The sequence below is a fragment of the Micromys minutus genome (genome assembly GCF_963924665.1).
Source record: "Micromys minutus genome assembly, chromosome: 4".
Taxonomy (NCBI): domain Eukaryota; kingdom Metazoa; phylum Chordata; class Mammalia; order Rodentia; family Muridae; genus Micromys; species Micromys minutus.
The window spans coordinates 21,511,127-21,524,897 of NC_137973.1; the positions used below are offsets into that span (position 1 = coordinate 21,511,127).

Genomic DNA, 13,771 nt, shown 5'->3' on the forward strand with positions numbered 1-13,771 from the left:
AAACAGCATTATTATTATAATTATTATTAGGTTTGGTTGGTTTTTGTTGTTTGTTTTTTTTTTTTAACTGGTAAAATGCCAATTTATTTTCCCAGGCTACTGGACTTAAACAGTAAGTTTGCCCTTATGTTTAGTAAATGTTAACTGGGCCCTGATCGTTAAGAGGCCAGAATGTTTTCTGCCAGATGCTAAGGAACAATTTCCAAATGTGTTCTCTAGCAAGTGCTTTCTCCGTTAATATCCATGGCAGCATCAGCGGCATCTCCCCTGGGGTGGTGGGGTACTTGACAGTAACTGTAGTGTAGCCTTTGTTTGAGGGCAGGGTCAAGAGATTAAAAATAACTCTTACCCAATGTAGGTATGGGGTAATATCTGAGGGCCCTTGTCCCTGCCTGCCTGTAAAACAAATTGTCCACTTTTCCCTTTCAGGTGTGTGTGTGTGTGTGTGTGTGTGTGTGTGTATAAGTTCTGGAAAGTGACCACAGAAGAGACGAAAGGAGACATTCCAACTTGGAGCAGAACACGCAAAGTCGAAAGGGGTTGTAATAGCCCAGCCCTTTTTTCCTTTCCCCAAACAATTGAGTGGGCCTGGAGAGGTTAGAATGGGCAGAAGCTTGTTTATTCTGCTACTGGCTTTAGCTTTTCAAGTTGTTTACCCTTCCAAGAAGCTAGAAGAACAAATAGGGTAATTTGAAGCCAGAACTCTAGTCATATAAGCAGTTCCCAAACAAACCAAGGAAGGAGAGAGAGAGAGAGAGAGAGAGAGAGAGAGAGAGAGAGAGAGAGAGAGAGAGAGAGAGAGAGAGAGAGAGAGAGAGAAAGAGAGAGAGAGAGAGAGAGAGAGAGAGGAGAGTGTGGGAATGCTACGAGAAGTCTTTGTAGGAGGTATAAAAGTAGGAGAAAGGACCAATTGTTGACTTAGTAACTTGTAAAAAAAAAAGAGCCCCTTTGTGCCCCTGGGACTCAAGAGCATAGGGATACTTAGTTTGGTGAAAGCTTGGAAGATAATGTTTTGCAGTAAGTCTCTGTTTTTAATAAGCAGGCTTAATAATCATACTTAGGCTCTGATAGGCAATAATAACACCAGCCCACAATACGTGCTTTGTTTTGGCTTGACTTGCTTTGGGCAGTGTTTAGGCAACGGACCCCAAGGCTCCACGCAGCCTAGGCCTTAACCAGAATCCTACTGTGACATACAGAGGTAGCCGTAACCACTCTCCTGAGCAAGAACTGAGGGTATTTTGTTGCAGATATTACTGGTCAAGTTCATCTTGACATGGGGTACAAAAAGAAATCCTATGAAACACTCAGCAGTGTAACTAGTTCATGTTTACATAGTTTTGTGAGCCAGGTCAAGCTGTGGTTGAAAGGGAGCTGGGTCTGTTGGGGTTAAAGCTAGGAGTTATCTTCCATCTGGCTTCCCTCTGAAGAAAGGGGGTACTGAATACTTGACAATAAGTATCTTAGGATGGATGGAAAACATTTCCTAACATTCCTAAATCTCTTTTATGTAGTGTTTCGTACAATACAGTCAACTTCTGTGCAGTAGCTATTAAACTGTTTATTAGCTAATACAATAAAACACATTTGTAAAATGGACTGCCCAAGTGATGAGTTCCCAAGCATAGGCCACAGAGAAGACTCCATAAATTCACATTTTTTCCCCCTGAAAGGTTGCAGAGGTTCTAAGAAACTCTATACCTTCTGGTCCTTTGTGGAAGGTACAGGTGCATGAATTTAAGGTTTTGAATAGCCATGTGTCTTGTAGGGTGACTGGACAATTATTCTGGGTGTCTTTACAAGTGTGGGGGGGAGATGGACTCAGGGCAAGCATACCTACACACAAATTAGTTCCAGTTTTATGGTGGAAATGGCAACACACATATACTCACACTGCAATTTTCTTCCCAGGAAAAATGGAAGCTACTATGAATTCCTACTTAACCAGAATTTGGGACCATAAACATTTACAGCTTTAAGGGGAGTCAAAAGACAGCAAAGGACAGTGGTAGGTGTCCACACACCTCCACGCCTGGCCCTCATTCCCCACCAGGAGGATTTGTGGTTTCCAATGTAACATTTCCTTCTTCTATAAGCACCATGGCTTCTGTCTGTAAGGACACCAGTTTCTGAGAGTGGCTGTTTTGTCTACTGGGCATAACTAGGTCTAACCTAAAGGAGCTCATGAGGAATGGGATCCCTGGGACTGCCATGCTCATAGTCCAGGATCTATAGAACTACCTAATGGCTCAGGGACCCTTGTATATAGAGGTGGGATAGAAGCATCTAAATGGATCAGTCAGCTGAGAAAGCTGGAGGAGGGGTTGGGCATTGAGGAAGAATGGAGCTGAAGAGATTCTGACTCATCACAGTTTTTATTAGCATCTAGTCTTTTAATGAAAGTCACACGCTTTTAGCCAAACCCGTTGAGAAGACCAACAAGGGCTTTTACTTAAAAATACTCGCTATTTTTGGATGTGTCTCTTGTCATGAAAAGCCAGTTGAGCTGCAATCAAGGGCAGATCTTTCAAAGCTGTTTTCGAGCTCCATTTGTATAGCTCCTGAAGTCTTCCTGGATGACCTCAAAACAGTCTTGCTCCCTAGACTACGTGCCTGTATTTATAATCCACACACTTTGTGTCTTTTCCTTCTAAAAGGAAGCACTTGGGCTGGCCTTAAATGGAAACTGAGACCTTAAACAGCTCGGTCTTCTATCAACCCATCTTCCCCTGAACCTACAAGGCTCAGATGACTGTCACTTCAACTGCCCAACCCTAGGGCTGAGGGAGCTCATCAGGCAGAAGGAGAAAAGAGGTTATCTTCATGATGGCTGGAGTCCTGCGCTCTAGAGAGCTGCTCCAACGGGACATTATGTGCTCCTCATGCAGTAGACCCAAGACCACCCCGAACCGGTGGACCTAACATGGCCCAAGACATCAGCTAGATGATGTGTGCATTATCCTAATGGCATCTCCATATTAACTTTGCAAGGTTGTCTGCTGTCATCATGCATCTGATACCATGGTAAGCACATGGAGCTATCCAAATCTAGAAAGGGTGAGTAAACCCTATTCCAGGAAAATCCCCATCTATTCCCGGGTTACCCCACCACAGAACATCCAGAATCCTTCCCTCTCTTAAGTTTACCCCTAAAGTGAGCTAGCCAAATTCCTAGGGAAGAGGGTGACTGTCTGCCTCTGTCTGTCTGTCTGTCCGTCCACATTCCCTCTTGTATGTACTTATACTCTGTGATGAAGTTTCCCAATGTATTTGCCTGGTCTCACTTCTGCATTCTTTCTCTGAAGATAAGAACCCGAAAACTCTGGGAAGTCGAGCCCAATCTGTCCTGTTCCCAAGAGGTCCCCAGCCATAATCTGCTGGTGAGTGTCACTGGGTGAAACTGGACTGGTAGTGGGGGTGGGTGCTAAGCTTGAAAGCCTACAAAGCGGTTACTGTGCTAACACTGATGTAAGGTTTAGTTGGGCAGCAAGGATGGGATCGTGCCCACAGATTACGCTGCTGTATAAACCCCTCCCTCCCTCCCAACAGCCACAAGCACAGAACTGAGACTTCCTGTCTGGTTAGCTGTTTGCTTCCATACTCAGCCGTAAGCATGTTCTCCGAACTGGTCCTTCTCTTCCCTGCCACTACCCAGTGACAACAGTGGCTCTTCAGACACTTAAGGTCAGAGGCCTCAGGAATAGGAGTCCTTTTGGCTGAGAAGACCAAGTTTTGACATGCAAGCCACAGGGAAGGCTACAAAACGTTCACGAGAGCTCTTGTCTTCCACAGGTCTCTTTAGTACAGAGGGAGCCATCGGACAGATGCAAGCTCTTTGAAGCAGGATATAAAAATATGAAGGCAACAGTCAGGCATCATAACATTTTATGGTGAACTGAAGAAACGTAGGCTTGCACAGGCCGGTTAACATTTCAGAAGACATGCCGGTGCTTGACCCAAAGCAAGGCAGCCCACAGGTAGACTGAAAAAACACTAGCTCTCTCTCACAGGGCTTGGTTAGGAGAGTGATGGAGATTTTTTTGTTTGTTTTGTTTTTTGTTTTTCCAGGTGGAATTAAAAACAAAATCAAACAAAAACATAGCAAAGAGGATGAGGACCAAAGCGTTTCATGTGGAACCTCTACTGTTTCAGCTACACCGAGAGAGGAGAGGTTCCCCGGATTTGTTGAAGACACACTAAGTATGCCCTTGGGAAGAAGGCAGCTGCCTGCCTCTCTACAAACTGCTTCCACAAGCCCAGTGTAAGGTTGTAAAGAGGACAAGAGAGGAGGGAAATATTGTAATAATGAAATGTCAGCAGATTAATTATCATGAATACATCCTTAGTTGGGTGAACCCAATTCACCACCAGTGAACAGGAATTCACAGAAAGAATAAGCTACGAGAACTAAACTGGGCAGAGTTCTTCCTAGAATTAAACCAAGGTCGTGGTGGAGGTCGCTGGCAAAGAAATCAGAAGTGGCCGGGACTAGAATGACTTGTGTTGTAGGGGAAAAAAAGACTTGTTTTCATTGCTCTGCTCATGGGCACAAATAGTCACTCTGAAGTCTTGAAAATCTCAACACAGCACAACAGCCCATTATGTCACTGCGGTTTTGTTTTAAAAGGACAAAGAGGCAAGTTAGGACCCGAGCCTGCTGCCAGCCTCAGTGCTGCGCCTTTCCTCTCCTTGTGAGTTTAGGCACCATCTCAGTGCACCAAGACTTTGTTTTCTTTTGTCGTAGTAAGAGCTGTTCTTCCTATTACTTCCAACTAATTTCTCGTATTTTATAGCCAGCTTAACAAGAGAAAAATGCTAACTAAAATTGCGAAGAAAATCCCGTCTGATGCTGAGCGGGTAGTGGGGATGCGGTCCTGGGGTCAAATCCAGACGAGCATTGTCACCACGCCTTACTAGCAGACCCTTGGATTATGTTTTTATAAACCCACACACAGGAAATCTCAATGAGTGGGAGTCTGTCCTCCAAGGAGAACCCGCTGGCGTCCGATTCAGGAACTACGTGGCCCTCTTCAGGGTGTTGATGGGACCAGGCGATACCGGCTGTTCAGCAAATACTCAGGACTGTTTAAACGCACACACTTACAGCTCCTGTGATAAGCATCGGTTCTATAGTAACCATCGTCATGGTTAGACCTCCGTGCCCAAACACTGCCTGGGTGTCTGTGGCTTCTTTTATGACAATGAGCCAGCGAGGACATTTGGGTCTGGAGTAACGTCCCCAGTCTTATCTGGGAGCAGACTGATGGGAGAGGGAACCCATGAGAACTCGATTCTAAGCAACTAGAAAGTGCTGCAAAGTACTAGACTGTATGCCTGTTCATGGGCAGAGAGCACACCATGGAGACAGAAGGAACCATCCTACTTCAGCTACAGTAAAGTTGGCTTTGTTTGGGGCCTAATTCCTTTGAACTTTCTGATAGCTAGGAGAGAAGAACCAAGGAGAAGGATGGGGGAAGGCCTGCTTTAGGGAATGTGTTTGTGAGCCTCGGTCTCATTTCCTGGACACACTCTGTGCCTTCGCTGGCTGCTGCTGTCATCTCTGCTCCTTTCCTATGCTGGGATAGGTGCTACACATTCTAGAATTCATCTATGCATGGAGCAAGACATGCCACTGACTATATATATATATAAAAAAAGCCCATTGCCACCCTAGTGAGAGAAGAAAGATTTGACAGAATCCTATCGCCTTTCTAGACCAAATTGTCACTTAAAATTAATTTTATTATGAAAATTTTAAGAAAAGTTGAATACTACTATTAAATCCCACATATACACCACCCATGTACTTCACTAGTAGCATTTTGCCATTAATTAAGAAACCTTTTCCTACTGGGAACGGAAGGGCACTCAGGCAGATGAATGTGATCTCAAGTCCTGGCCAGCCAGGGTTATACAGTGAGTCTTTGTCCAAAAACACCAAGTTAAAAAGGACCTTTCTTTCTTTCTCGGATGGCTACACACCAATGTGCTGCAGCTCACCCCTTTAAAGTCAAAGTTCCTTCCATGTATGCTCGGGGCACGCATCTAATGTTAACGCTGCAGAACCGCTAAAGACTTCATGCAGAACCTCTCACACATCAAACATGTATTCATCTGTTCTCTCAAGGTTTCATACAGCCATTTGGCTTTTTAAACTATGGCCTGCTGATTCAAGGGAAACAAAATTTCATTCGTGCCTTTCTCGGGAGGCCGATGTCTGGCCACAGTAAGTACTTACTTCTCAAGGAGGGTTGTAACTACCTGCCCCAAACTATAGGTAATATGTATGTGTGAATGCACTTTGTGTGTGTGTGTATATATGTGTGTGAATACATATAGGTACACACACACAAACACACTTCTAATGTGGTCAGAAATCATTTACAGGTGAATAAACATAGTGAGCTGTCTAGATAGCTCAGCAGGTAAAAGCATTTGCTGCCAAGCTTGGTAACCTGAGTTTGAGTTCTGGAACCTACGTGGAGAACCGATTCCTGCAAGTTGTCCACTGTCCTCCGCTCACGCTGTGACACTGACCTGACCTGCCCCCACACAAAATAAGTCAATATACATTTTAGGTGAGGTAGCATACATACTTTCTATTGGGTACTTTATTCCGTTTCAAAAACGTCACTATTTCGAATCTCTTTTTAGGTAGCTCAACTGGCCATTTACCACCTTTTCCTACCTCACTGCTTGCTGACCCCTCTATGAAACGAGCAAAGTGACATTTTTCTTTTTGCCACAGTGAGAGTCTGTAGTTCCTTTGGTGGCCATTTCAGACACCAAAGCTCCAAGGCAGCATGACTGTGACATGGCTTACTTTTCTGTCTGTGCTGGCCAGGCCCACAGTTTACCCTGACATGATTTAACAAACACGTGGGCGCACCCAAGCCAGAAGCAGAACAGTAAGAAACTCTGTGAAAACCAGTAAATGTTTTTAATTGTGTGTGTGGACGAGATTGATGTCTGGCATCTTCTCGGTAGCTCTCTGCCTAGGTTTCTGAGAGGCTCTTTACTGAACCCAGATCTCTCTGATTCATGGTGGCCAGCAGGCTTCAGTCTCCACTTCCCCAGCACTCAATGTTACAGGCAAATGGCTCCACAGTTGGCTTTTATGTGAGACTGGGGATTTGAACTCAGGACCTCAGACTTGCACAGAATGCACTTCCTGACTGAGCATTTCCCTAATCCCCTAGGCAGGTACCTTATTCCTTTCAGACCTTTTGTTTTGTTTTGTTTTTTTCAGATAGGGTTTCTTTGTTTGGCTCTCGTTTGTTCTGGAACTCACTCTGTAGACCAGGCTGGCCTCACACTCAGAGTCTGTCTCCCAAGTGCTGGGATTAGTGTGCACCGCCACCGCCTGGTTCTTAAGACCTTTCCTTGTGACTCAACAATTCACGTTCATTTGAACAGACTTAAGTTCAAGCCTTTAGCAGAAGTCTCTATTTCCTGAAAAGCATGCTGGGATCCAGCAGAAGTTTTAAGTGTTTTTATTTTTGGTGGTCAGTTTCACAACTGTCCCCCAAATTCCCAGCTCCAACAACACATTTGTTAACTGCAATGGTGTTAGGGTTCTCAAACTGGGCCCAATTTCCCTTCCCTGTGCAGATAACAACAGAGTAACAAATACTTCTTATGCACAGCCCTGAAGAGCAGCCTTTGTTTCTAGAACATCTGGGTGGACCACTTGGCAGTTTATCATGAAGAACCATTTATGAAAGGAAACCTGCTGGGCAGGAAACCTTTAAATGCAAGCAGAGTTTAGTGAAAGTCCTTTGCATTTTCTATTTTAATGATAGCTCCTGTTACATTGTAACAATAGTTAAGATTGCATAGTCTCGGAAAAGCTTGGAGCTAATGCTAAATTAACTACATCTTTGATCAGAAAACAGTGGATTCAGAACTAGTAAGCCCTAGACCAACTTAAAAATTTGTAATAAAAAAAACCCAATCAAAATATATTTATTTTTTATGTGTATGAGTTGTTCTCACTGATCTTCTATCAGTCTGGCACACAAACCAGAGTTATCTGATTGATGAGCCCATAATTGAGAAAATGCCTCCACAGATCCAGCTGTAGGGCATTTCCTTAAACAGTGGTTAGGGGGCAGCACACTGTGGGCGGGGCCATCCCTGGGCTGTGGCCCTGGGTAAGCAGCACTCCTCCATGGCCTCTGCATCATCTCCTACCATCAGGTTCCTGCCCTGTCTTCCATCACTGATAAACAACAATGATAGGAAAGTATAAACCAAACAAACCCTTTCATCCCAACTTGCTTTTTGGTCCTGGTGTTCCACTGTAGCAACAGACACCCTCATTAAGGCAGGAGTGCATCGGTGTATGTTACATTTATGTGGTTGCCAAAGGGGGGGGGGGGGGACTGGATTCCCTAGAACTAACATAGGCAGTTTACAAAAACCTGACATGGGTGCTGGGAACCAAATTCAGGACTTCTGTAAGAGCGCTGCTGAACTCTCTCCAGTCCCTTACCCCACTGTCTGTCTTTCTGTCTGTCTGTGTATATAAGAACATGCCTGTGTGTGGAAGTCAAAGCACAAGCTGCAGGTGTCCCCTTCCGCCATGTATGTGGTGTTTTGAATAGGTCTGGCCTCATAGACACATGTGTTTGAATGCCTGGTCCCTAGGGGAATATTAGGAGATGTGGCTTTGTCTGAGTTGGAAGCTCACTGGCTGGCTAGCAGGTGCACAGACTTTAGCAAACCAGTTTTTTCAGTGTATGTTTTCCTAGAATAACTTCTGTTTCGGTGTGAGAAAAGCCACGCTCTTCCCTCTCCCCCTGCCTTGAGGCACAAATACAAACTCCTCAGATTTTGTTTATTCTTTATCTTCTGGACAGCAGCTCCCTTTATAACTATGACACCCACAAAGTGACTCCTGCTGATTCAGGATCACTGCACTTTCTACATCTTTGCTTAAAAAATATGTTTAGTTCCTACATATGCTTCTAGAAATGGGTACATTTTACACCTGAAAAGAAACCTGCAATGTAGAACCATCTGTAAGGCGCGTGTGCATTCTGATGGCCTGTCTTCTCCTCTAGAGACAGACCCTATGAATAACAGAGCTGGCTAAGAGATATTGACAGCCCAGTTTATCATACGAAGAGCCCAGCAACTTGGACACCTAACTTCAGGCCTGTCAGACAGCAAGGGAGTCCCTAGGCTTGCTGAACTTTAATTTTGCTACAGTAGCTAGGAAACCTTTGAACCAAAATGAACAAACCACTGCCTAGCGTGAGGCTGCACTATCTGCCTATGTGCTCACTATTCAGAAATTACTGTTGTTTTTAGCTTTTCTGAAATAAATTAATTAACCCATGGGTCTATTACTATTTAGCTCCTCCGCTACAACTGTTGAAATTTGGTGAGCCTGGGTGTGTTCAGCTCTGCAGAGATCCAGACTGAGAAGAAGCAATGGCTTGGAGCACAGCACAGTAACAGAAGCACCTTCCCCCCTAAAGAAAGAAAAGCTTATTCTCTCAAGTTCCAAATAGTCACTTCTTGTTTAAAATGTATCAGGTCAGGGCAACTGGGTGTTGCAGCGGACACTTTAATAAGAAGACAGAATTCGCACCAGAGGAATTCACGCTCTGGGGAACAGAAATAACCATCACAAGTTACTCTGCTGGAAGAATAAAATAAAGCTCTCAGAGCACAAATACACAGGAGGGAATGATTTAGAATAGGCGCACGACTTACAATCACATTACATTGTATTAAGCACTCAAAACAGGCATATTAATAAAAAAGGCCAGCTAAAAGGCATTTGGACATATGTAACACATCATAGTCTACAAAGTTCACGTTTAACAGTAATTTTAAGTACTTCATTTCAACACAATAGAAATAACAGGTAAAGTGGCATCTCTGAAAATACTCATTTATATGTGTGACAAAATCAAGAGAGCTTTACATTTAGACAAGATTACATCACCGAGGAACCAGGGTGGACAAGCCAACCGCACACATAAGACCAAAGGTGCTGCACAAGTGACCAGCCCACACTGGGTCTTCCCTTCCACACACTTTAAACCATCTTTTCAATACCCACGTGGAAACATTTCTCCCATCATCCCCCTTCTCAAGAGGAATCAAGAGAAACCAAACAAAAAATTCAAAAGTTGGTTTAGTCATCCACCTCAAATCCACCTCAAGTGTGGTTTTACAAGGACAAAAAAAAAAAAAAAAAAAAAAAAAAAAATCCCAACATTACAGACAAATCACATGTTCTCCATAGGGGTTTCTTCATGTATGTACAATGGCTGGGCAAGAATTACTGCATCTGAGAAGGCACGCGTCTGTGATTTAAGGCTTAACTGGTATAGTCACACATGGAAGCCAATGAACACAGTCTGGAAATTCTCTCCTATCAAAATGGAATTTACTCTCAAACTAGCTTTTTAATGTACAAATTTCTACTCTAGAAACTGCTAAAAATTTCCATTTCTGTGTCCACATTTAAAAACAAAAACACAAACCTACCCCTCTTAAGCAGATTTCATTATAAATCTAAACTGCTAACACAACTGTCGAATTTATAAGTTTAAACACGCCATAAAAATTATGACAGTGTGATTCCCGGGCCTTTAAAAATATCTAAACTAAAAAAATATAGACAAAGTTTCAGTGTTACAGATTAATCTTTAAAGTGTGTCTGCAATGAGCTATGGACCATCAGTCATTGATTCGAGCTGTCCTGTGTGTGGCACTGCAGGACACCATGAAACTCCCTCCGCAAAATAGCTTCTGTTTTCTTTAAGATAATACACAAACATGAACTTCTTAGAGATGTTGAATATATTCATATATAAAATATCTGACATTGATACAAATCATGTAAACCTCCCTTGGAAAACTACAGCTGGCCCTCATTTCTGGGACCAAAAAAGCCTTGAATTTTTATCTTGTCAGTGCAAATCTATATTAAATATTTCAAACTACAGAAATAGCCATCAACCCTCACAATACAAAAAGGATTTCTCAAAAAGGAAAATTATTATGTTTAGAATTATAGAAATTATGTTTACTTAAAAATCACCTACCTTCCCATCAAATTTAACAGCTCAATTGTTACGGTATGAAAGGGAAAAAGCTATCTGTGCAAGAGCCACTACAACGGTGGCCACGTCACCGCCTCCCCACACTACTTAACTCTTCCTGGTTTATTAGTCGGTTAACAATACACTGATCCTTCTTTCCCAGGTGAGTTTACTGTTCTTCAAGCCAAGATGGGGCATCCACTCCAGGGGTCTTCAACTTGACATGGAACTGCTTAAGTGTCTGTTCAAGCTGCTTCTGGTTCCCAGCGAAGTAGGCAGCAACCGCGCTGTGGAAAAGGACCAGTTGATTGCGTAATACCTTAACCTGTGGACAGGGCAGAGGGACAGGCCAAGCGTTATAGCACGTACCAGACAGTGAGATTTGCTGCATCCCTAATTTAAGTGTCGCCCAAGAACCACTCTAATATTAATGTAATGACAATGTTCACAAACACCAAGTACACACTGTTTGTTCAGTGACCTCTGCACTACAGAAAGGGAACAAGTTGACTTAGGATGTTTTGGTTTTGCATTGCTGAAGGAAACTACTCTTCCAATGAGCCAATACCCAGTCCTGTTAAACATTTCCAAACAACATTATTGAGAATAGTAAGAAAAAATACCATCCTATTTCTTTCTGGAGTTAAGTATACTTAAACTATGTGAGGTATAGAAAAGGAGCACTATCTACAATTAGCATGCTACAGTACCAGGTATAGGCAGCATTAAGACTAAGCTTTACACTAATCTGGGTCTGCTGAATACTTTTAAATGCTGCTTTTTGTTGTTGTTTTTTGGTAAGAAATTAAATAGCAGCAAACACTGCCCAGAAAGTCAGTTTATTTAAAGTCTTATAACTCAGTTATTTCCAACTACTTATTATAGTGATACCAAGAACACACCAACACTGGTTTTAGACTTACTTTTTACACACCCCTATGAAAATGAAAGGTAAACATGTAAAGAGCTTGATTACAGAGCATATAAATAATTTAATAAGATATTAACGCTCCCACATGCAATGGAAAAAGATTGAATAGTTATTTTACCAAGGAATATACAGAGAGGCCCATGGAAAAACTTCCTACATTTTTATTTATTAGGAAAATCTACATTAATCCCACACTGTGAGCCCCCCCCCCCCACTGGCAAAGATGCAGAGAGAGTTTGTGGAACTGTGAAATGGAAAAGCTTGTCAGTTCTAACAGTTAAGCACATGACTCATCTGCAATCCAATGACTCTACTAGACATTTATCTAAGAGAATGGAAACCTAGGTGCACACGGAGACTTACACAGGGATGCTCAGTCAGGCTGGGTTAGAGTCAGGGGTTGATTTACTCGTGATAGCTTCAAAGCAGAAACAACTCAAATGTCAACCACAGTGATTAGATGTACTGGGGCACTCCCATAAGATGGATAATGTTCAACAACAGAAAGAAACGAGTCATTGATTACATGCAACATGGGTGAGCTGCAAGAACCCAGTGTTCTGTGAAAGAAACCAGAAGAGAGAGTGTAGGCTGCTTGATTCATTTTTATAAAATTTACAGAGTACGCTTCCCTCTGCCTAAGGCTTTCCCAGCAGCGACCACCTCACTCTGCCATCAGGAGCACCACCTTATTGTCTCTGCACTTCTGGTTTGGATGATTCTTCAACTACAGAGCAAATAAGGGACCGCTGTATTTTAATGGTGAAAGTCCAATTTCTACAAGGAAGTTCTAACGGGTCACTTTACTGCTGTTTGGGCCACAAGTATATTTCCTGACCTGAAATGTAACTCCTAATACTGTTCAATGAAAGAGAACAGAAGGATTTTAACTCATGTACTGAACCTGTAAAGAGCTGTAACGGCAGCGCCAGGGAAAGGGAGCCACGTCTGCAAATTTCTAGCTAACCCACAAATGTCATACAATGTCATACAAGGCAGCTTCTTTCCCCAGCCTTGGCGGTGGCAACAAACTGAACAGAGGGGGGAGGGGAGCACACTGAAGAAGAGCTGGTGGCTCACTCAGTTCTGACTGGGACATCTCATGCTTAAAATGACCCCATCCCACAGTGAACATAATCCATGAGACACACACTTTTTTGGCGTTAAATTCTACTTGTGTTTTCACAATAAAACAATATGATATCCACAGCCACAAAAGCAGTTTCCAGCCACAAGGAGGTTGATGCGTAAGAGCCATCTGAAGAAAGCTCCTGGGCTGTCCTGGCTGAAGACGCAGCAGCCTGCATGCGAAGCTTTGAAGCTGCAATGGAAAGACAAGCAGACAGCCTTCCAAACCCTGATCCAGTCTTCCATTCTCACCCACACCTCGAACCACCACTTCCTCCAACAGCTTAACTTTATCCTATATCAAAACAGGTCATTCATTTTTCTGTCAATACTGAGTTTTTATTATAACTTAGACACATGTTTCATTTTGGCAGTAATGTCTTAAAAATCAGACACAAATTAAAATAAGAACATTAAAACATCAACTCATTTATCTACTCAAAAGTAAATCGTCAATACACTTACTGATTTAAAACAGGGTAATCTGCCCTTCTGCTTGTTGCTAGCTAACCTACACTATGATGTGCGTTTACATAATGAGCCTGGTACTGCCGTCCCTGATACACTGCACAGTTCTGACCAATAAATAACAAAGAGCTGGGCTGAGACGACGGCTCGGTGGGAAAAATACTACCTACACAAGCATAAA

The 13,771-nt window shown here is 42.9% G+C and overlaps 1 protein-coding gene across 6 annotated transcripts in view; it reads right to left on the reverse strand.

The window, feature by feature from the left end:
• Window positions 1-9,558: 9,558 nt before the first annotated feature.
• ARFIP1 (ARF interacting protein 1) overlaps window positions 9,559-13,771 on the reverse strand; it is a 79,564-nt gene continuing 75,351 nt past the window's right edge. For 5 of the 6 annotated variants that reach the window (XM_080915651.1, XM_080915654.1, XM_080915650.1 and 2 more), the window contains one exon: window positions 9,559-11,388. In XM_080915651.1, coding sequence (XP_080771777.1) covers window positions 11,233-11,388 — 156 coding nt within the window. In that variant the 3' untranslated portion in view covers window positions 9,559-11,232. Of the gene's footprint in view, window positions 11,389-12,442; window positions 12,555-13,771 lie in introns of those variants that run through there. The other variant, XM_080915652.1, reaches the window with a different exon arrangement.